Source organism: Anoplophora glabripennis, unplaced genomic scaffold (genome assembly GCF_000390285.2).
Source record: "Anoplophora glabripennis isolate ALB-LARVAE unplaced genomic scaffold, Agla_2.0 scaffold18, whole genome shotgun sequence".
NCBI classification, from domain to species: Eukaryota; Metazoa; Arthropoda; class Insecta; order Coleoptera; family Cerambycidae; genus Anoplophora; species Anoplophora glabripennis.
In genome coordinates, this window is record NW_019416221.1 from 984,687 (window position 1) to 1,010,444 (window position 25,758).

Below are 25,758 nucleotides of genomic sequence, written 5' to 3' on the forward strand. Positions count from 1 at the left end.
TACAGCTTTTTTAGTCCACATTCCGGACACTAAAACTAAAACGGAAAGGCAATTTGTCATCGGAGGAAACTTCTATAAGACTTGTAAAAAGTACATGCAACTCCGCCCCTCAAATCTGCCTACTAACGTTACCCGTTTTTTTTTAAACTATCAACGAGGCAAGTGTACGAAACAGCCTATTGGAATAAACAAATTTGGTAACATTGCCCGAGAGATTGCCCAGTTTTTGAAATTGCCAGACCCTACCAGATATACAGGCCATTGTCTAAGACGATCATCGGCCACTATATTAGTAGACTCTGGAGCTGACATCACTGCCCTCAAGCGCCATGGAGGGTGGCGCTCCACTACCGTCGCAGAGGCATATATTGATCATTCACTCACTAATAAAATTGAAACTGCCAACAAAATTATAAATTCCATTGAAAACACGGAAAATATAATTGAAACTTCGGAAGGTCCTATCAGAAATACCAACAATAATTCTAACTTTGATATTGCTGAATTTGACATTGCTGAAAGTATAAACATAAATTTTGACAACAATGAAGCAGTAAGTTTGGATTGCAATAATAGCTCTGAAAATACTGTTATTTCGAGTTCCAATCAAATAAAACAGTTTGATGGAAAAAACTCGGGAACGTCAATGGTTTCTTTCAATAACTGTAGTAATTTTTCTAATTTAACTGTTAATGTATATTTACCTAAATAAGTTAATTTAGTAAGATTATATTACATACATGTTTATGTTACGATTAATGTTGCAGATTTAATAAAAGACACGTAAACGTTTCAATTTTCATTGTTGTCTTGGTCGTAGAAAAAGTATAGTATACAACTCGTTTTATAAACTCCTCTAGTCACTCGTTTATTAAACACTCGCTCCGCTGCGCTCCGCTCGTGCCTAAACTAACTCGCGACTAAAGTGTCGTTTATAAAACTTGTTGCATAATATACTATTGTAATATACATACGCAAATAATCATTTATATTAAAAACTGTAAGTGGGTATGAAAAAATTACTTTTAATTTTTCTATACGATATATTTTCTGTTTTCCGAACATTTAAATAGTTTATACTTCTAATATGTGAACATAAAATGTAACATAATTGGACGCGAGACATAGCACATGAAATAGGTACGCTTGGTTAGAGACGGCGATATTTCAGAAGGTATGTTAATACAAAAAGTGATTGACATTTAATGTTTCACGGAAAAAGCGGTGCCAATTTCTAAAATTTTATACTTGAAATAAAGAAAACAGGATACATATACCGCCCAATTATTACTTTCTTTTAAATATGCAACACAAAATAAAAAGTGTACAATTATAAAGTTTTCTATAAAATGGCGAATGCGCCGGTAATTTAGTATCTTTTTACATTTTTTTAATTCAATGCACTTTTTGTAATAAAAAATTGCAAAAATCAAATATCTCTCTCTTTTAGTGGAGGAATATAATTCAGTTACAGTTCCAGGTCAACCTATTCTATTCTCGGTAGTTGCAAATAGGACCAATCTGTGCCGTAATTAAACGAAAATTAAAAATAAATTGACACTTTCCTCGTATCCGCTACGTTTCCGATGTGTTCTCTTTTTTGTGCACCGCTCCAAAACAGCCCGTCACAGTCGCAAAACGATAAATCGGAGGTGGGAATATTTCGGAATTGGCACAAGTCCGATATCATTAATCAGTTCATTGATTAACCTGAGCTGGCTGCCAGTCGACTACATTTGTTTTCGTCCGATGAGAAAAATAGTAGCCACAAGTGAAGATAGTTTTTTACTTGATAAATGAGCTAGAATTCGCAGAGAAAAAAGACGGACCTTTAAAATATATGAAAAAGATTGCAACAACGAATTATTAATAAAATAAATATCAATATTATGATGCAGCATTATATCATTTATTTATTTATTAGATAGTTTTTCTTCGAGCGAGTTTTAATGCTGCTCTTCCTTACTTAACTTTTACATAAAAAGGGACAAAACAAGTTAATATAAGAAGCCAGTAACGAACAGAAAGGGAAGCACAAAGGCGATATTATGGGGTAAACAAAATCATTCTTTATCGGGGTCTGAACAAAGGGAAGTCGGAGACATTATTTTTTCCGACTACGGGTGATTCTTGTCTTCATTATGTGTAAGACACAAACAAAACTGGACATTACAAAGGGATTACTGAATCCGGCAAAAATAAAGATATTAAATTCGTTTCAAGATTTGGCTTCTGTATTCAACTAAAAAAAAATGAAGACTGGACTATTTACATAGTCTAAATCACATTACGATATTGAGTACGACGTTCCGAAGCAGACCTTCCTTATACAGTACGTGCCTAAAGTATGGAATAAATTCAGTAAAAACGAAACAAATTTTTGTGGGAAAAATCTTCGAACAGGTCGATTTTTAATTTAAAAAATACATATTTTAGCATAAACCGTTCAACCGTCATTTGTTTTCGAGTAATGATGTCATCGACATTTTTTTTAAATAGCAACCCCCTATTATTTTTTTTTCTTGATTCTGAAAGATCGTTTCATTGTCGCGAACCGGCGAAGCAAGAAGAGCGCCAGAAGAAAGGGCCCTAGCCGGCGGGGCCCAGCCAGGACAAAAGGAGGTCCCACAAAGCGCCTACACCGGTCGCATTTGCGGTCGGGGTAGACGACGGATGGGGCCCACCTACGAAGGCTGTCCAGGCCTACACGAGATGAGGCAGGATAAAGAGGGATAATCCCCCTCGATCCCAAATCATTGAGGCCAATTTCTAGCCATGGAATAATGGCGCGTTTCATTGTCGAACCGACAGTATTAAAATGTTGCCATCTTACATAGGAAAGTTTTCGAGGAAATGACGATTGAATGTTAGAAAACGTAAATTTTATTCATTAAAAAAATAACAATTTCTATGTCAAGCAAATACAATTCATTAAGTTTTCTACCTAAATTAAGTGTTCGAATTGCCACACACCGACTTCTTGACAATACGCAAGTCTGTGTAGAAATTCTTCTTGCACATTATGAATTATTTCTGGGGTAACTCTGTGTATTTCATCTATAATACAATTTTGGAGTTTTTCTAAATTATGTGGTCTATTAACGTACACTTTGGACTTTAAATAGCCCCATAAAAAATAGTCCAGGGGTGTAAGATCTGGGGATCTCGCGGGCCATTCCATCGGTCCTCGTCTGCCGATCCACCTCCTAGGAAAACAATTGTCCAGAAAATCCCGAACAGGGCGCGCATAGTACGGAGGTGCACCGTCTTGCACCTCCGTACTATCATCAGGAATATCAGGGTCATTATCTTTAGGAAAAATTACTGCAAGCACTGGAACAAGGTCATTTTGTAAAAACTCTAAAATCTTTCTCATGTAAGGGTTCATTCAAAGAAGAAAGGCCCTACTATTCTGTCAACTATTCCAGCCTACACATTTAATTTCTGTGGATGTTGGGAATGTGTCTCTGCCATCCAATGAGGATTTTCCCGACTCCAATACCTGCAAGTTTGACGGTTCACTGTAGCATTGAGACAAAACGTGGCCTCGTCTGAAAAAAGTATTTGCCGGTGTAAATCTCTATTTACTTGAAATAAATCCATCATAATTTCACAAAAGTGTAAGCGGCGGTCGGGATCGTCTTCATTGAGTTCCTGCACAATGATGATGATATTTTTCCTTCCTCAGGATACGTAGCACTGTGGTCTGACAACTAATTGTGTAGTATTATGAGGATTATCTACCATACTTATCAAAATGTTCTGTTTGTGATCTTCACTAACGCTCGGACGTCCAGGTTTTGGAATATCTACAACATTGCCAGTTTCTCTAAATTTAAATTCTATCTTACTGACTGTTGATTGGCTGATATGGCGATCTGGATGTTTTTCATTTAATAAATCGCAAACTTCCTGCTGCGTTCTAGTCTTATCCCCGCATCTGATAAGAATTAAAATTTAAATCCTTTGTCCACGACTATTGTATAATGTATCCATTATACGTCTGTTTGCTCGACCTTATTAATACCCATTAATCACGGCAGTGATTAATGAGTCATTAATCACTACTGTCAGATGCTTCCTTGATTTAGCTATAATATTATATTGTTCTGCTACAAACAGTCGGTTTTTTTAAATTTTATCGTGTAAACCACTAAATATTTTCAATTCAGTGCTATACATATAAAAAAAAAATAAAAAAGTGAATTTTCCTAGACCAGATTCGAACCCGGGACCAGCGGTTGGAAGGGAAGGAGCATCTACACTGAGCCATCAGCGACTTCGTTTGTGCGTGTCGTATATCTGTTACTTAACATACCATGTTTTTCGAAACATTTCATAAATCTAAGTAGCTTTTAAAACAAAACAAATTTGACTCAAACCTGTCAACATTATTGTTTGTGTGCATAGATTTCTCAGTGTTTTGATATTTTGTGTTAAATTGTGTTAAAAAACTAACTAAAAACAAAAAAAAACTTCAACAAAAATATTTAGTAGTCGTGGATAAAGTATAGTATTCTACTCCCGTATAATGGCTATTATCCACTCGGTGATTTAGGCCACTCGCCTGCGGCTCGTGGCCGTAAATTTCACCTCGTGAATAATACCCATCATTATACGCTCGTTGAATAATATACTATTGCAAGCGTCGGCAACTGGCGGACCGCGGTCCAGGTCCGGACCGCGAAAGGTAAAATACTGGACCGCCAAAAATTTTTTTTAAAGTATAAATTACTCAAATAAATTATTTAAAAAATGTTTTTTTACGTTTGAGTGACAACCTTATCATTTTTTCTAGTATTTTACAATTGTGTAAGTGTTTTGAGTTCTTAATGGTTAGTAAGCAGATTAAATTTGAGTTCAAATGAAAATTTGTCAGAAATGTGAATTTTTTTCTGGACCTCGTTAAAAATTTTTAAAAGTATCCGGACCCCACCTAAAATTACTTGCAGACCCCTGACTATTGTGTGACAGTTAAATGTGCCATAATACTTTAAATTCAACAATAATTTTTATATCGCTTACAATACTTAGAAAGTCGGTATGACAGTGACACTTTGTAAAGATTTACACCTGCGTGATCCATAAAAAACTTCAAGCATTTCGAAAAACTTTTCATAACGTTTTTGCTTTATTTGAATTGATTAGGGTTTTCTAACATTCAATCGTCATTTACTCGAAAACTTTCCCATGTAAGATGGCAACATTTTAATACCGTCGGATCGACAATGAAACGATCTTTCAGAATCAAGAAAAAAAATAGGGAGTTGCTATTTAAAAGAAAATGTCGACGTCATTACTCGAAAACAAATGAAGGTTGAAAATCGCCTTTTATGCTAAAATATGTATTTTTTAAATTAAAAATCGACCTGTTCGAAGATTTTTCCCAAAAAAAATTTGTTTCGTTTTTACTGAATTTATTCCATACTTTAGGCGCGTACTGTAGAGTTAAAAATGTAATCCAAATCGATATAAAAAAGCCATCTACTCTCCCTCATGTAATCTATTAAACTTTACCTCTGGGACTAATACAGTGCCTTCTCCCTAGAGACACACACCGTCTATAGCTATTTATTTATTTTCCTTTTATTTGAGCGAGGAAAAGCCTTGTGATGGAGGTAGGTACATGCTTTTGTCCGAATACCAGCGCGAACAACAAAAAAACCGGATTACATTTTCATTAAATTAGAAGAGGCGCGCAATTCGGTAGAGAGGGTTGCTGCGAAATTGACGCCTTGTTAATACACGCGTTTCCGCCGCTCAAGTGGTTACAAGGGGTGATGTGTTACATGGTCACCACTAATTTATGCACGGGAATGCTTGTAGGACTACGCATCTGACATTAATACAAGCGGAGAGTTGTCTGTATAAGTGCACTACAAATTCCATCGAGCGGATACTACATAGCAAAGTTTTTGGGAAAACTACATGGCTTTGTTTAATTATACACGAGAAAAACTGTAACAGAAACAAAATTTTTAGGTTAATAACGTTGAATAAGTTCTCGCTGTTTTCCAACAGATGGTGTTGCCACAGGTTGAAGACTTACCTCGTTATAAAATAATTGCAGTCATTGCAAAGAAAAATATTCTTTATGATTTAGAAAGTAAGTAGACTGAGACATTTGCTTGTAGATATTGAATAAAATCGAGTTTAAAATACTTAAAATTATATATTTCGATTCCTCAATTATTATTTTTTACCCAAAATGCATAAATAAATGCCAAAAGTTGCAACAGAAACTTGGAAATAGCGCACGAGTATGCTGAGTTTATTTATTATTTGTAAGTTGGCAGTCCTTGTCATGTATCTACAGGGTGTAAGAAGTATGACTGCCATAACTTCAGCATCAGATAGAGTAATCATACACTGAAAGAAATGGGTTTATTAAACTTTTTATCTAGAATAATGTGTATAGCGCATATTAAAACTTTTATACCAAATATACAACTTTTATTTTAAAAAATCACTTATCTCCATACTCATTATTCAACGAGTTTAACTGGAAGCTGCTTAATACACCTTATGCATCTATGAAATCAAGGTTATAATGAATTACTTGTTCATTATTATGTGTTAATAGACTTTATGTTCCAATTGTATAGTAGGGAAGATTTGTTGTATAAAGACCAGTATCCGAATTTGTATATAACAATTGTATTAATAGAATTATTCGTTCTCATACTGATTATATTTCCGTTTTTAACGTGTAAAACGCATCTTATAATGGTTAAGTGATCGTCACCTCTCGGTACACAATCGGTTATGATCGTAAAATTTCCGACAGTCCACTGTGCATCGACTATTCTAGTTTGATGAAAATAAACAGTATAGGTACATGTTTTGTGAGATACATGATCATATCGCGTTGTGTGAATTGGAAAATTATTAATTATTAAGTACCTAACTGTTTTATGGTTTGTAATTGTTTTGTTTTTTCAAATCTAAATCTTGTCTAAATCTTAAAAATTATTATCTTGTATGCCCTATTAGAAACCGCTGATGTTAAGCTTTACATAAGATGGAGGAACAGAAGGCTAACGGTGACAAAGAAGAACATAGGTAAAGTCAATCAACCAGAGGAAATACCTAGAATTAGAAGAAAAGAAGCTCACCCTTTCAGGGGATGCTTCATTCTTAAGGTGGAAGAGTTATAGTGCAAATTCTCATGTAATACAAGAAAATGCGGCTGCATCGTTACTAAGAAAATAAACTGGACAGTTTTGGGAGCCATTTGTCGTTATTTTTAATACTTAAGTGTTTGTTATATTTTTACATTAGAATCTTAGCTTGTAATTACAGTTATACAATAAAATTTCTGAAAACTTAATGTCATATGTTTTTAACTCATACAGAATACATATACATTTATTATTATAAAACTTATAACCAGTACTAGATGTTCTAATAACGATATGGGACGCTTTAATAACAGTTATTGTTATCATCTCGTAAAGGGTATAACAATCTTGTATGCTTCTATGTAGTTATAGAATAATTTCATAAAGAATACGGCTTATAGTCACTATACAACTGTGTTAGCAATATGCGTTTTATATCCAATATTCTCCTGTTTATCTGTCACATATATATACAATGGTCTTATAATGGCATATAGAATTCTAATAAAGAATAAAGGGCATTTCTTTCAGTGCAGACTTGTCCTACGGAAAAAATGTAAACAACTATTATTGTGAAATATTTAGTAAATTTCAAGACAATTGTTTTCCAGTTTTTAAATAAATAAAATAAAATGTATCGATTTTGTAGTACGAAGATGTTGTGCTTAAATTTTAGATCAAAGTTTAGTAATTATGAATCTCTTGGAACAGAAACTTTACTTTTATTCAAATTATGAATTTGAAAAATATGTAATTAATGTACCCAAAGATTCACGTCGTCCAAATAATCATACGTATTAAAAATAATTTAACGACTTACCAAAAAGCAAAATTCAGTAATTTTTAAACGCACAAGTACAAAACAACCTACAACATAATATGCTCAAAATGTCCAACATCATTATCGATGCACGCACAACACCTTCGATCCAATTTTCTCGCACTCGCTGGAAAACACCTCAAGAAAAGGAAATAGAGGTACGCAAAAACACTCAGACACGGTCCAATTCCAGATACCAACTGAATTGCGTAATGCTGGACAGCTTAGTACCTCGCGTTATCCGCCGCCCCGTTGTCACATTGCTCGATATGAATTTTATCGAATTTTAAATTTATTATAACGCTAATTATTGTTTGGAATTAAGCATAAGAGTTTTTTTGTTTATCTTAATATATTCTATCGTCTGGTAAAATGAAGGCAGTCAAACTTCTAACACCCTGTATTATGCTGTGATACTCGTTGTTGTTCTTGTAATAAACGCGCTAGCAGCAGTAAAAGTTAACGTTAATGAACGGCGGGAGAAGGAGCGCCGGGCCCTGGCATGCGCGTGAAAGTTGCCCTCGTCGCTCCTGAGATTTTTTACTTGAACGTTTCAGATCTAATTCGACTGAAGTATGGGTATTCTGGTACCGAAGAACATTGTTTGATTGCGTTTGATAAAATTTTTGAAATTTGTTTGGATCAGCTTAACACTAAAAATTGTTTCTATTATCTAGCAAGCGAAAATTAGCCGTCTACTGTGGCGCCCTCAAGGTCGTGGTAATTGAATTTCCCAATACCCCAGTCTCGCTGGCCGCGCCGAACTAGACCACCATCCATCATCCCAACAAAGGCCTTAATTCAACAGTCCGTCTGCATGCGCCGGGGGCTTGGCAAACCCCCTCGAATTAAATCGCAGTAAGCCGCAGAAATATTAAGACGTCCGCTCGTCACAATTAGTTCACGAGCCATTTAACCACCCAGGTCTGCCAACGGCGGAATATAAATTTCCCGAGTGCGCCGTCCCTTTCACGGAGTTCATCCTGTCGACGACATCCACGACGGCCGGTAATGGGCGTTGCGTGACTTTGTCCCTCCAGGAGTGCACAAAAATCCTTTTCAATTATGCAACAACACTATCTTCGTACTACAAAATCGATACATTTCATTTTATTTATTTAAAAACTGGAAAACAATTGTCTTGAAATTTACTATATGTTTCACAATACTTGTTTACATTTTTTCCGTAGGACAAGCGCTGTTGTCACGTTGTGATGAAACTCCCCAATATTAATACTCGCTGCATTTTGAAAACTATTAATGTTACGCCCCTGTAGTGTACAACTTTTTTTGTTCATGCTGAAGTAATGGCAGTCAAACTTCTTACACCCTGTCGATGTTTCTGTTAACTCAGAATATGCTGCACCAAAAAGGAATGTGTGGTAGGATCCATTCTACGATATTCTGAGTGTTACCTTAAAAAAAACAAGAGTTGCCCTTGCAATAACCTTGAGAAGTTCGAAAGGAATAATTATTGACCTTCAAATGCTCTTTAAGAATCCGGGGTTAAACATTCTATTACCATCAAAAAACAAGATTTGACCTTCAAATAACCTTAAACATGAGCTTACTACGGTTACGATGATCTAACTCTATCACACATTGAATTTTTTTTGTCCGTGGGGTTATGTAATTGATGAAATAATAGCTCATGATTGATTTTTTCTATTTCTTTTTTTTTAGGGAAGGCCTTGTAAATCCCTGATATACCAGCAGCCTGATATACGCGTACGAACATCCACAGTACATATCTGATGCAGCGGTATTCGAATCAAGCTGAATACCTAAACCGATTCAATCTAATTTTTAAGTTAGCCCTTCCACATTTCGATTATGGCAGCTCCTATTACTGAGTTACTATATTTTAGAATATAACTGCCGTAATCGTCTTAATAGTGAAGTCAAGTTGATTTAAAATTAAATATACAAATATAAATTTTACATTGACTTAGAATGTATGCAATTACTATTACAGCACATGAAATTTTTTTATGGTGGTTGCTGTAATTTTAAAAACAATTTTATTCGATCAATCAGCCATCGCATTACCTCGAGTGTAGAAGCAACGGTTTGCCATTGTTCATTGTGAACGAAATCATTAATATTGACGACGCTAACATTCTGAGATTTTTAGTTGACAGTAACAATTGTGCAATGTTGGTTGCCTAAGCTTAGCGGTCATGTGGATTGTAATCATTTCTGAGGCCCTGTATGATGTACGTATGTGGGACCCGGCAAAAAGCGTCGGTTCGTCGTTAACGAGTGCTATGACATCACAACGTGGCATCCGTGCGTTTTCCCGTGCTCCGTTGTCATTTATTATTTTAATGAGAAATTGTTAAAAACTAGTTAGACGAAAATATGCTTAATGAACTCATTTGGAAGGTAATTAATTCTCTATCCTACAGTCGGAAACTCTGGATAAGTTCGGAGGCACTCAAGTGCAGATGTGCAGCGGCCTGTGGGATTGTGGCGTGCATTTCACGGTTCGCTACCTCGCATGTGTCGACCGCAGCGAGACCATCGCGGCGCGAAGCTGACTCCTTATAGTCACACGTCCTGACTCCTGCCCATTGTTGCACACGGTGGCTGTCACGGGACATTATCTGGACAGATTGTTGTGTTAGGGACAGTTTTGTTACAATCTAGAACCTAGCAAATAATATAGAATACTTTAGGTAAATTGTACCGAGTGAAAAATTATCGCCATTACGTTTAGCACAGAAAAATTTTGTGGTTATGTAAATGGTACACTTTTGTTTAGCGGCGAGGTATGAAAGTTACTATACAAACTTATTAAAAACCAGTTGTCGTGACGAAATTAGAGAAGAGAAACTTATGAAACACTATAATATTCATTTTCTTTATAAACTTTTATTTTATGAAAGCATGCAAATACTTCGTCATACAAAAATGAAAGTCTTACGCAGCATTCCTTGACACAAACGAACGCGATATTCAATTTTGCAGCCCCGTCGAAATGTGCTTGAAAAATATCGCTACATATCGTCTACACAGAAACGTGTACGAACTCCGTTCGCGAATTTCCCTTCATTGGCAATCTAAATAATTGCTTAGTAGAGCAAGAACATGTATTCCGTTATACCCTATCGATTCCAAAACTGACAGACACCAAGAAAGGTTGCCTTAACAAAAGTTTTGTAAACTTCCGCAACTGAAACTTTTCAAACATACAAAAGAGCTGTAAAAAGAATGGAAGGGGAAGAGTTTAATCGCAACAAATCGATAGGGAATAAAAGGGGCCTTGTAGGATGTTTATTTTACTAATGACCTACAATTTTCTCATTTGATTTTTGTATTCACGCACGGTGATAATTGTATAAATACAGGGTGTTCAAGCTCTATGATAAAACTTTGATAGACTATTGCTAATTGGCGCATTAATTGACAGACCAGACGGCTGCGAATTTGTCGTTATTTTATGCAGACGCCTGATAATCGACCGAAATTTGCGAATCCATTCACTGCGGCTACGAATTAATGGATCGAAAGACGAAAAGCACATAGTTAAGTAAATAGGATTGGCTGGGGGACAAACCGGACACGATGCGCTGCCGAAGAGACAATGGCTTTTATCACGTACGATGCCGTTCATTACCAGTTAGTTCGCCTTTGTCGAACTGCGTTAAATGTTAAAAATAAATAATAATAACGAGTTCCTATGCAGTGTAACCTCCTCCTGTTTACAACATTGTCACGAAATTCACGACCTGAAACAGCAACTCGGCATTGAAATATTTAAAAAACTTGTTCCCATATTTATTTAGCCATACCCATATACAGGTCTGGACGAACTAAACGTGGAGGTGTATACGCGTGTGTGTGTATACGTGTGTGTAGAAATGTATACGCCCAATTGAAGAATGCGCGCGCCGTCAAACGGCGTACACAGACAGCCGAACTGGGCGACTGGGCCATAAATTCCAGTTGTTGACAAATTGCCTAGCAATGCAGTGCAGCAATGCGGAATTTGGTGTGATTCAGGCAATTTTAATTTAAAAAACGTTACATACTCAGAAGATAGGTACCAGTAGCAATTTCAAGAAGGCATATAATAGGCCCATTTTTTTCCGAGAAGTAATAAATGGAGAACGATACCGTAACATTTTACAACAAGTCCGGGAATTAATACATGGCGATAAACTGCAGCGTGGGTATTTTCAAGATGGAGCTACAGCGCATACTGCAACAGAAACTACCATCAGGAATTTTATGGTGATGGATTGGTTACGTCCTCTTCACACATTTGAAGAGCTGGAAGCAGCAATTGAACGTGAAATAAACATTATAACTCCGATTCACCTTGAACGCGTTTTTGAGTGCATGAAACGAAGAGTAAATTTATATTTGGAAAACGAAAATGGTCAGATTGATATAATAAATTTTTGTTATCTGAGTAAAAATATTTGTGTATATGTTAGCTTTGTAAGATAAATTAATATATCTATAATTTATATATATTTAAATATTGAAAAAAAAATTAATATAGCACTGAAAAATTTTTGTTTTGTGGGTACACTTGTCTGCAAGTGACCCGTTTTAAGTATTACGTCAAGAGCGCCAGCCTGAAGCCGGACGGCCTAACCGTTGTAAGCGGCAAGAAACAATGTGCAACGCGGGATACGGTTCCCGGAAGAGAACCACGGCACATTGGCGCCAAGGACCAGATACTTATACCTGCGAGCGACTCCACACCACGAGGACTCTCCAGCGAACGCTCGCACCGACACTTCTTTTTCACAAACATTGTTTTCAATAAAAATACTTTTATTTTACCGTTGAGAGAGAGTTTCATTTTGCTGCACACCGAAAGCAACCCTCAGCAAAAGATACACATTTTTTAAATAAATTAAGACAACGCAATACTTCTGGGGACAAAAGCAGGACTTAACTTGAATTATGTCAATTTAAATTAACTCGTTTGTCTATTATTCCAATTTAATCAACAGAGAAACATCATTGCTTCCGTTATTAAAGATCTATTTGATGATAATAAAACGAAAAATGAACTTACCTTTCGTATATCATCTAAATTATGTATTTCTGGTGATAAACCGCCGTGGACGCAGAGGAACTGTTGATTCATTAGCGCCGCTAGCGGCAGGCAGTCGAAAGCATCCATACACGCTTCATATACACGTTCTGAATATTTTATTTTACCTGAAAAAGAAAACAAACGCTTTCTGATGAATAGCATAGAGACATATAAAAAAAATAATTAAAAAAGCACCGGAAACTGTACAGAGGAAACTTTTCCGATGTTCCAAGTGAATAAATCATCGTCCCGTTACGATTAAAAATAACGGAAATATGAAAATACTACTTAGATCTATTTTTACAAACATTTTTGTTCTATGCCGGTTCATTTTAATAATGGAATTATGCAGATTGCAGACTAACAAATATTTAATGTTCCATAATTCGATAGACGTTAAATTTTATGACGTCCAGCTTCACAAATTATTTACCCTGATTTAAATTTGCTAATTTAATTTTGTTTACAAATTTGCTTTCAGCATCAATTAGCCCAGTATCGAATTTTGCTCTACGTAAACTGAACTCGATATATTTTACGTACAACAGAGTATATATTTGACATTAGCTGGCATTCATTTTACCGTAACTGATTCTTCAGTTTAGTCGATATTTAAAAATGGTAACAATGGTAATTTTGCGCTACGCCTTTTGATATATCTACCATCTTGCTATTCGTGTAAACTACCATATTTCACTTGAATACAGCATTAAATATATCTATTAATTAAATAAAGTTGAAGAGGCTTAGAAGAAAGAGGCCGTTCGCGAAAATAACAAATAAAATTGTGAAACACTATACAAAGTTTTGTTTAATTCATTATGAAGAGATACAAAGCTACGTCAGCAATTTTCATTATAATTCAATTTTTTTGCATAACAGGCTTCATTAATCGACACGGTCGATAGCCGCACGGTTTAAGGCGTCAGTACTTAGGTAAATCGATGTGTCGATCTGCCCGGGTTTCGAATCCCGCGGCCGGTAGACCGTAGATTAGCTATACTTGTACGGAGGATTGGCACCCTCTGTACAGGTATGGTAGGGTGGAAGAATGTTGGCTTGGGTCAATGTGAGAGATTGACACCGGTTGGCATTTGACCACCCCCCTAATTAATGAGGTTTTCCTCATTCCTGCACTGAATGGTGGTTAGGGCCTACCAACATAAGTCGTTCCTGGGCGCAAATGCGGCCTGCGTAATAATATGCCGCCTCCTCTCCCGCACAAGTCTCTGACTTTTGGGCTAATTCTCGTAGTTAGAATGAGGAGTAGAGATATTATTATTATTATAACTTGTGTAATTTAAGATTTACTTAAATAAATGTTTCATTTTGGGTTTTCTTTACTAAGAAGACGGTTAACTTGTAACTATATCAGGACCGTCATTAAAAAAGATCCATATTCCCCGCCTTTGTGATTTCGCGCGTTCTCACGGACGACTTGATTTCAGTTAAAACTTCTTTATATGCGCATTTAACGGAGATGCCGCTCTGAAATATCTATTTGATGGGACCTGATTTATTTAATACCCCCGAATGAATGGAATCGATAGCGCGCTGCGACGGAATTCCCGTTCAGAAATCAGAAGTGGGATTCTCGAACGCGAATAAAGATAAAAAGAAGGCGTGGCGCCTTATTGCCAATACCAAAAGGAAATGCCTTATTGAAATTTTCCCCCCGTGCATAGTACGGGAAAATGATATGAATCGCGTTGTGAATTTCGCTGGCTGGAAATCTGCCTTTCTATTATCTTTTTATGCGAAGACGTAACTTACGATGTTAAAAAAAAAATCGTGTGCGGTCTCGTCCATTTTTCTTTCGGTTTATCGTTTCCGTTTTCATGGCAATGGAAGGGAATGAAAAATTTTCCTCGGGATAGCGCTGAACAAGATATAGGGAGTTTGTAAAATATCTGGACAACAAACTAGATATTGCCTGGATAAAACAACTCTGCTAAAGGTGTTTTGGAAAAACTATCGTGAATTCAGAGGCTGAACGATATTTTCCCATGGCCCATGGACCTATAGTCTTCTATTTTTTAGGTACAGGGCGTCAAAGGGCGTTTCAAAATCAAATTTTAGCCTATATTTTCCAAAAAAAAAAACAGTGTAATTAGGTGGTTTTTCGGATTATGCCATAGTTAAAGACTTATAATGCACTTCCTTAGCCAGGAATCTCTGACCTGTTCTTGTTGTTCTCGGGCCACGCTTTGTGGGGGCGGAACCGCTATCTTAACTCCTAGACCCGTCCTGCTGTTGATTTCGTTGATTTCAGTTCTAATTGTTGATTCTAATCTCCATAAGCAGCGGGGATGCTTTTATAGTTAACTTGGGGCTAGGGTTCTGATAGCTGGTTCTCCCCCACAGAACCTAGTCCGAGAACAATAAGGGCAGGTCAAAGATTTCTAGCTAATGCTAAAGAAGTGCAATCTGTTGGCATTTTTTTAAAAACGAACTTTATTTTCATCGTAGAAATTTGGCCCGTGTTTTACCAGACGCCCTGTGTGCGTATGACATCATGCGTGGAAGCTACGTCGATGCCAACAAAATTTCTCATCGCCCGCCGCAAGAGAAGGCATAAAAAACGACCGTGTCATAGTGCGGCGTTTTATTATTCATAATATTGAATATCAAAAGTAAAATTGAGTATTTATGTTCAACATCCGTTAAATATCTTTCGCACTATCCCGAGGTCCTCCCCGCCCCCCATTTCCCTGTCGCTTTTTATTGTATATCGATATTTTATTTAGATTGATGTAGCCGTTCGCGTCTCAACGCTGATTTATTACTTTCAGTACTTTCGTCTATTCGGTCGGGTTCTGGTGCCCTGCATAAGTCGCAGACGAGGGGGTGGTGTGGAGAGGGGACGGTGCCGTATCTTTTTACTCTTCTACTCTTATTTACCGAGTAAATTTGATGAGGGATGTGGGGCTGGAAAACCCTGATATTTCTGAGTGATATTAAAGTAGACCACAAAGACCTTTTATCCAAAATTGATGCCGGGTATTCTCTTTGTAACAGACGCAACCCATGTATGGAGGCTTCTTCGGTAACTGTAACAATTGCGGCCGGATTATATTCTTCCATTACCGTAATAGATTTTTCAAATTTGCTGTATTAAACGTTACTTTTAACATGCGACGGAACGGCGGAATTTCAGGGACCAAATTGAAAAGCAAACCATAAAGCCATGAATATCAACCTCACTTTCAACGTTTACTAAATAAAATCCCATAAAACAAAATACACCGTTCCGATTGTTGTCGGCAAACATACAGTCCAACCAAATTACACCTGGAGAAAAAAAAATTATTGTTACCTGGACTTTTATAAGTGGAAATGGTAAAAGGGCTTATAATAAACCTAAAAAAAATAAATGCGTGAGCAGTGGTGGCGGAGGGTTGATTTGGGGGGTTGAAAAGTTATGAAAAATTGTATCACTGGGATTTCTGGCGAAAGTTGACGTCAAACAAAAAAGTATCCAATACAAAAGTTGTAGGCCATGCAAAAATCTACAACTTTTGTAGATATCACTTTTTAAGATATCCTCAAAATTTCCGAAAAAAATGCGAAAAACAGTTTTTTTTTCTGATTTTTCGTTATTTATTTCTCATTTCCGCAAAAATAATTTAATTTTGACGAAACTTGGTGAAAGGATACCTTTCTGTGTTTTAAATAATTGCAAAATTTTAAATAAAAAAATCAAGAAGTTTCCGAGATATTCATTTTTTCCGGTATGAAACATTTTTTTTTCAAAGAAAAATTCTATTTAGAAAAATCATCGTACAGAGTCCTGCCTATTCATTTTTTTCGTTTTGACATATACTTTTTGGTGAAATAAAAAAATCTGTAATAACAGTTCAAAAACATGCTCAAAAATGCAAAAAATTTAAAAAATGACTTGCAACAATAAATTATTCAGTAATTGTTGATTTGTTTAAATTTAAAAAAAGTCAAAAACTGATTACACCATTCAATTCTACGGAAAAAAATACAAAAATAAACTGTCTTTTTTTTCTCCCTCTAAATAAGTTATTTCGATCAGTCTAATAACCGTTTCTGAATAATCTTTTCTCTCGCCCAGTTGCGTTAAGTTATACAGGGTGATTCATAAAAAAAATTGGGAATCGATGGGTCAATATAGTAAAAAAATTTTTGTAAAATTCTTAGTTTCAGAGAAAAAAAATATTAAATTGAAATGCGATCCCTCTCCACCTGGCCCCAGACGATTCCAAATACTGAAGTATTTACGTTTTTGTGATTGTGTTTACATCAGTTTTTTCAAGTGCCAAAAATAGTTTACGTGTATAGCAACTCAGGAGTTGATGGATATCGTTTTAATTTATGGTGAAACAAGACATTTGTGTTATTTCGTAGAAACTGGGTAAGACGGGCCCAAATGTGTTTACACATCGGTGTACAAAATTTTTAACAGGCGTTGTAACATCAAGTAGGTACGTCAAAAACCAGTTGAATTTGCTGATATAAAATAGGTGTTATAAAATTTGATTTATTTCTTTCCTTGGGAAAAGATACTTTCAATGTTTTATTCGTTAATTTTTTATAACACTTTGCCGCCGTGCCGGTCGCCGCTGCATCCGTTGCCTTGCGCAAGGTCAGGTTTTATAGTGGCAGAAGTGTATTTTTAAATCATTTTCGAACTGCTCTTTGATTTTTTTTTACAAATTTGTATATTTGTAAGAGTTCCCTGTACATTAAAAAAGTTTATTTTCGATAAGTTCTGAATCACCCGGTATTAATGTGTCGCAGAATTGGATCCAAGAAAAAGTTGGATAATTTCTAATTTTCTGTGTTTCGAAAAAACATTCATCTTTGTTGTTTATATTATCTTCAGTTTGCTGTAAACCAGGTGATATTTCTGTTAATATTCTCCGCAATAACCCGATGATCAGTGCGTAGGAATAGGGAGGTTATTTTTAACTCGAAAAAAGTAAATAAAACATTTAATAATAGCTGGACTTATTCTAGTCATTACCCTACTCTGGAATCTCGTGCACATTTTTTAAATAAAACATAATCATAGGTAAAAAATAACCTATGATGTTTATAATTATTTTATTTTGCTGTCGTTTTTTGGGTAGAAATTCGTGTTTGGAATTGTTTTAGAAATTTCAATTCTATCTCAACTCACAATCTCAAAGAAAGTTGTCCATTTTTATACAGGGTGTAAGAAGTATGACTGCCATAACTTCAGCATAAGATAGAGTAATCATAAAAAGTTGTATATAGTATTAATATTGGGGAGTTTCATCACGAAGCGACAACAGCGCTACACAGCTGAAGCACACTACGTGTGCACGCGGCAGACTTGTCCTATGGAAAAAATGTAAACAACTATTATTGTGAAACATTAAGTAAATTTCAAGACGACTGTTTTCCAGTTTTTAAATAAATAAAATAAAAACTGTATCGACTTTGTAGTACGAAGATAGTGTTGTGCTTAAATTTTAGCTCGAATTTTAGTACTTATGAATCTCTTAAAACAGGAACTTTAACTTTTAATCAAATTATGAATTTGAAAAATATGTAATTAAAATACCCAAAGATCTACGTCGTCCAAATAATCATACGTATTAAAAATAATTTAGGGACTTACCAAAAAGCAAAATTCAGTAATTTTTAAAGGCACAATTACAAAACAAACTACAACATATGCTCAAAATGTCCACCATTTTCGATGCACGCACGACACGTTCGATCAAATTTTCGCGCAATCGGTGGAAAACACATAAAAAAAAGGAAATAGTGGCACACAAAAAACATTCCGACACGGTCCAATTCCAGATACCAACAGATTACAACGCTAAAGAAGTTAAAACTGACAAAAATTGTATTTTATGGTATTCTATGCACGCACTTATGTTAATATTCCTTAATTAATCGGACTTTTGTACATCAAGTTGGAGATTTTGATAATTTTTTTTCTCGGAAATGGTTGAATTTAGGACCACAACCTAGTACAGCTGACAATTACCCCACACATGCTTTAAAATTATAAGCTATGTTTTGGCCTATGACTAAAATCATTAAACTAGAGTAGATCTGACTATTACTATAAACAAAGTTACTTAGGTATCGCGTAAATCTGACTTTAATTTCGGAACAGTATAACAAGTTTTAGTAGCAATAAATTTTTCATTAACTTTTCCGCGCTCGCTGTATTTGTGAGTTTCAAAAATACCATGAAATTTTTCACGGGCTAGAAATACTACAATAATTTTTAAGGTACAGTAGTTTAATCATGTATACATTTCTGAATGTTTTAATTTAAAGAAAAGCTTAATAAACTACTAATCAAAAGATACAAATCAAAATTTGACCAAAAATTGCTAGTTTTTGAGCAAGTATACTGTATAAAGAAACGTTTTTGCCTATTTTCACATCCATTTTTCCGTGACTGTTCTACGAAAAGTAAATTTTTAAACAATGTTTAATGAAAATATATTTTTCACTTTAATTCGACTGTCGCAGAAAAAACAGCTGGAAGCACGTATTAAAAATGATATATTTATATTTATGGGCATTTTTAATGTTTGTAAATAACTAGAAGTAAGTATTACTGTCACTTTCTAAGAAGAATTGAACGTTTATAGATAAACTTCTTGCAATACTTAGAAATTTGTATATAATAGCCATTATGCTCTGCATAAAAGCATTGGCTTTGGCAATGCCATCTATTATCTTCAAAGAGAAGACGACACGCCATCTATTGTTTGCTATATAAAACACAACACGCCATCTATTGTTTGGTACGTCTTTCTTCGAAAATTAAATCATCTGATTTCTGTACAAATTTCTCCCGACTTCTGGTTTCTAATAGAAAACCTGCGAGATATTCGACGCAACCAATACTGAGCATGCAGAAAAACGTACGACATTAGATTATAAATACCATATAAAAGTACACTTACATTCTTGTTTAAAGGTGAAATATTCTGTTAAATGGCGACACTCGTGGTTACCACGGAGGAGAAAAAGGGTTGTAGGATAACACAGCTTCAGCGCCCACAGGTACAACACGCACTGTCAACAGAATTAAACAAACGAATATCAATTTAAAATGCCTTGCTGGTATATAGGGTGTATCTCTTACAATAAGCGGGCTCGAAGGTCAACGAAATGGAGAAACGGGTTCTCAAAACTGGATTATCTTTTCGGAAAATCTTTTGACCAATCTAAAAGGCGTTTTAAAATACACTACTGGAGAAAATTAAAGGAACAACGAATTTTAATGATTTTTAAGAGATTTTCGGAAGGTTGTATATCAGTGAAAAATGGTCGTATCGCGATAAACAAAAAAGAATTTTGAAGCATTAAGTCTCTAGTTTCAAGATCTTCAGACAACATGAACAATTTTTGGACAACGGTTATCGAGCAATCAAAAGAAATATGTATCTCGAGAAAAAATGTTCCAAATTCAAAATTCAGTTCATTATTGTAAATAAATTAAAAATGACATCCCAAATGAATACTTCGACATTTACGTTTATTTTTGATAATTCCAAATTCAAATATCTTTTTATGTTGATCGACAAGTTACAAATTCAACGCCACGCCAATTTTTCTCCGATAGCAGTAAACCCAATGATTAAATTTATAATTTACGTTATACTAAATATTGATTTTCCACAAAATGCAATTCGAGCAGTGTTAATGTGATTTGAATTTTTTTACACATATGGGGAATTACATTTTGCGCGATAATATTTGAATTAATTCCGCATAATTAAATTCTCTCTCATAATAAGCGACGAAATATTAAATTTGCGTTATTTTGCTTACTAAGTACACACCCTATATAGACATCTGTTTATGAAATACAACTATAAACAAATATATTTGTTATGCAAAAGCGGTCTTCTTAATCATTTTTATTATAGGTAAGCTTTCATCTATGAAAGTCTATAGTTTTTAACAGTTTATTAAATAATGAAGAAGTATAATCGTAATAGGTCAAAACATATAATAAATAACAGGAATATGAAGTGGACAAAGTTGTGCTGCTAAAATGTGAAAACTTAAAATATTTTTCTGTTTTTTTTTTCTAATGCTGTTAATTACTCTCTAAACCTTAAAAAATTAAACACAAAGACAGCAATGCGCACAAACAAAGAATAACAACTGAAGAAAATTTACTGTAACAGCTCCCTCGCCGACCTGATCTATAACCGAGCGAACATAATTTTTCTGAATAAGTAAAAGAATCTCAGTCTTGGAAAAGCAGCCCAACAATTTTAACATTAAAATGGATGAGCAACAATTTTGTTTGTTAGAATAATATCCGAACAAAAAGAGAGAAATAAAGAATTTTATGCACGTACATTTACCTACTATCAAAAAAAGTACACATCCACTGGATGGAAGCGAAATATCGATTTTAAATAAAGATGTTTCGTCTCGACAGTAAAAAAAAGGATATCCTCGTATTTCCTTTATCCAATTTTCTTTTTCGACAGCTTATCTCGGTACAGCGATAATAAATGAAGAAAAATGACGTCGCTGATACGTCCCCAAGGCCATGGAGTATAACCACCAACATAAATGCAATTTCGCGATAAGTTTCTATAAAATATTTGTTGTGTAATGCACAAGAATATAAAATACAACAAACGACTGTTAAACTATACAGGCTCATATCCATTGATCGAGTACAAACCAGTATTCATGATGATTTGTAGTTTTTCATTCTTTTATTATAATAAGACAATACTAAAAAATTCCAGAATGCCGAGAAATTTTTTTTTCAAGAGAATTAACGTGACGCTTTCAAAGAAAATCGGTATCACAGAAAAGAGATTTTAAATGAAAACACCTTTAAGTTACAAAAGAGGTGATACAGAAAGTACAATATATGTTAATTAAATTAAATTATTGATAACTACAATAATTTTTAAATAAATTTGCATAAACATATATTGCTTATGTAAGTAAGAAGGTAGATATGTGTGGAACAAAAGTGTGAAATAACGAGCGTTCAAATAAAAACGTGGTCGAAGTTGGCTCTGACACATTGGACGTAGGGCGTAGCTTATAGCGACCAACTTAACCTCATTTCTCAACGAGCTGTATAGCAGCTGTCAGATTCAATAAGAAAGCGGCGATACAGCGCTTTGACAGATGACGTTTAAGTTCATTTGCTATACGCTACGCCCTACGTCCAAATTTTCAGAACCAACTTGACCACGTTTTTATTTGAAGGCTCGTTATATTCATAATTTTCTAAACAAAAATTATAGTTCTAATTAGAAAAATTCAATGGCCTCATCTGAATACATATAAATATGCTTTTAACAATTAATTCGACATGCCCAAGGTAATATCATGAACTTTTATAGTTTTCGCAATAATGAATTTATTCCATACTTCTATTCAAGAGAAGTTTTACCTCTTAAAGGAATTATCTGAATAGTATCTCTTACCTCTATACTAAAATATCCTCTATCAACGTAATCCCCTAGAAAAAGGTATTTTGTACTAGCGGGTGGTCCTCCTACTTCAAATAACTTCATAAGGTCATAAAATTGTCCGTGTATATCTCCACATACTGAAACAAGAGAAAAAATAATCATTACGAGGAATTAAAAGTACCAAAACATTGTACAAGTGATAGAAATATAAAAAACATACAGTTATGTATGGCTTCATTTGTTTAAATTATTATCTGCAATTGTTTCTGCAGAGTGTTCTTATTAACAGTCAAACATAGTGCCAACTATATTTGAAATATCAAATTGGATGCGTACAGAAACGGAAAGTGCAGCAATTTTTATAATACCATCCAATCATACACATAAAGATACAGATTAAACTGTGCATATTTATGTAATGTCCGGATTTCGTTTTAATTGTACACATATTTATGCGATGTGGTCGAAATAAGTCGAACTGATTTTTTACGGCACAGTTAAATCGCAACAATTTACCTGTGCAATCAAACTGTGTGGATTTACGACCGGATAGGAAATCGTTCTATTTGCACATAAATTTGTGCTGTGCCGTCGAAATAAATCGTACTGATTTTTTTGCGGCACAGTTAAATAGCAATCAATTATCTGCGCAGTTCAAATACTGCAGATTTGTCATGTCCGGATGACAAACAGTTTGATTTGCATAGATATTTGTACCGTGTGGTCGAAACAAATCGTACCTATTTTTACAGGCACAGTTAAATCACATAATTTACTGTGCAGATTCACGAGACGTGCGGATAGGAAATAGTTTGGTTTGCACATACATTTTCGCCCTGTGAATGAAATAAACCGTAGCGAGTTAAATTGCAATGATTGAACTGTGCGTATTAAACTGTGCTGAGTTACGTGTAGATGGAAAATCGTTTGGTTTTCAGAGACATTTGTGTCCTGTGAACGAAATAAATCGTAGCCGTTGCGGTTTTCAACGACACAGTTAAATCGAAATGATTTATGTGCACATACCAAACTGTGCAGATTTACGTAACTTTTGGATGGAAAACTATTTGTTTGCAGATATTTCTGACCTGTGAACGAAATAAATCGTAGCGACTTTTAACTGCACAGTTATATCGCAATGATTTATCTGCACACATCAAACTGTGCAAATTTACGAAAAATAAGTAAAAAAAATCAGTTCCCACAAGACGGAATTTGAGAAAACAAGCCAATAATATGCGCATCTAAAACTCTGTATACTTTTATTCAATAAAACATATGCCAGTCATTGCAGTTGATTTGCGGTAGAGCTAAGCGTAGGATAAGAAAAAGCACTCCTACCACGACACGATTTTGACGTAACGGCAAAAAATGTGTTGAACACCAGCGGAATGCTTCACGAGGTAACTGCGAAACGTGGCAAGTATATAGGATTTATCATTTTCTAGGAAATCCTCTTCCCGACACACAATAGACGAGATTTTGTTGTCACGATCCGTGCCAAAAACTAGGGATACGAAATTGGCCAGAGCACCGGTTTTTATTGGACCGTGACTAATAAAATCATGTGTTTAAAAATCCGTAAATTCATTACGTATAAATTATCGCCCAAAAAAAAATCTCCGACCCAACTCCCACGACGAGAGACTGGTCCATGTATTAATTTCATAATTGGGACTGTTAAAATAGTTTTTAGCGGTTCTTTCGCCGTGAATCATAATAATAAACAACGACAAAATCAGTCTGTCTCTCTCATCAAGACAATGTTTTGTCTCGCGTCAGCAAGCATGTTCGTCTTCGACGAAATTTAAGATGTCAGTTTACAAGAGCTTTTTTTTATTCACACGACAAAGACATTTTATTTAATATCAATTATGATGCATTAACACATTTTTATTACAGATACGTAGCCAAAAATAAAATATAATACTTAATAATAATAATGCAAAAATATATGAAAGTAAATTAATATCGACAAGAGGAAGAAAAAATGTGGAACCCATAGAATTTATTTTGTTGAAACTACGAGAAAGACGACAAGATGAGTAAATTGATCAAAATACATAATATAATCAGCAAATTAAAATGGCACACATAGTCTATGTTAATGATAAAGGCTGGTTTTTGAATAGATACATGCAAAAATATTGATCATTTTTATGTAGGTTCGTAAAAAATTATTTAGTCGTAGTCACAAGGCAGCATTCTAGTAAACACAGACATCTTTAAAAGCAGAAAACAAATTGTCAGTTTAAATCAAAGAGAGAAACAAGAACAAACTAATGTGAAAGTTGCCAAATTGAAAACAGAAGTGCTTTGTTCTATTTTTGTACAATTTTGAATCAACCAAACAGAAAAAATGGCTAGGACGCTAAAATGATTTGCTCCTAAAATGCGAGGGTGTTTAAATTTTCTAGTAAAGAATATGAAGTATAGACGAAATTGAAAAAAATTGAAAATGTGATACATGTTATTATAAAAAATTGATTGAATTTTTCTGAAATATATTTTAATAGAAAACTCAGGTTTTTAATTGAAAATTGCAATTTTTTATTGAATCGTAACGTATACAGGGTGAGTCAACGCTGTGGCAAAGTTGATTTATCGCTAGAATATAATTGAGGCAAAATATTCCAAAATAGGTTTGGGTGGGGGGCAAGAAATGCACATTTTAAAAATAATTTGACTTTTAATTTAATTTCAAGAAAATATGGATAAACGCGAGTAATATAAATAATAATTTAAAATGAATTAGCTAGCGAACAAAATAGGTTGAGTTTTAAAATTGGAAATATTTAAGAAATCGACAGTGTAACGGTAGATGTTAGAAAAATAGGGGGTACAAACTTACAAAGTGTAAGAAATGTTCGGTCGCTGGGCGCAGGGGTGATCCGATTGGCTCCAGTCTTTCCACGATTACGAGGGTGGCAAAGGGCAGAAAAATGTTGAACCTGGACATTTTGGTTATTTTTATACTGTCAATGTTTAAATACGCTAGATATGAACTCAACGACAGGTTAAAAGGCGCATAAGGTAAATTAGTGTGTAGGAGCGGCAAATCAATATTCGTATCTAATACTTTTTCCTACATTTAAAAACTAGACATTCTATAAAATAGCTCTGGTGGTAAATAGGAAATAAAGTTTTAAAAGTTTTTCCGTCACAAGCCTACAAGTCATATTTAATGATACCCACAAATAAATATTACACGGATGTATTATATGTATCCCGATAAAAGCTTAATTTTTTCTATACTGTAAATACCGATTTGACAAGTCATTTTTAACAAGGCAATCATTTGCGGCTAACGATGTATGTTGCTAACAATAAAAAGTT

At 34.7% G+C, this 25,758-nt stretch overlaps 1 protein-coding gene across 5 annotated transcripts in view; it reads right to left on the bottom strand.

Annotated features, from left to right (window-relative positions):
* LOC108908259 (serine/threonine-protein phosphatase 2B catalytic subunit 2-like) overlaps window positions 1-25,758 on the bottom strand; it is a 147,600-nt gene that overhangs the window by 45,552 nt on the left and 76,290 nt on the right. For all 5 annotated transcript variants that reach the window (XM_018712233.1, XM_018712232.1, XM_018712231.1 and 2 more), the window contains exons 3-5: window positions 22,435-22,559; window positions 19,927-20,038; window positions 12,977-13,122 (exon numbers count right to left, since the gene is read on the bottom strand). In XM_018712233.1, coding sequence (XP_018567749.1) covers window positions 12,977-13,122; window positions 19,927-20,038; window positions 22,435-22,559 — 383 coding nt within the window. The remainder of the gene's footprint in view (window positions 1-12,976; window positions 13,123-19,926; window positions 20,039-22,434; window positions 22,560-25,758) is intronic.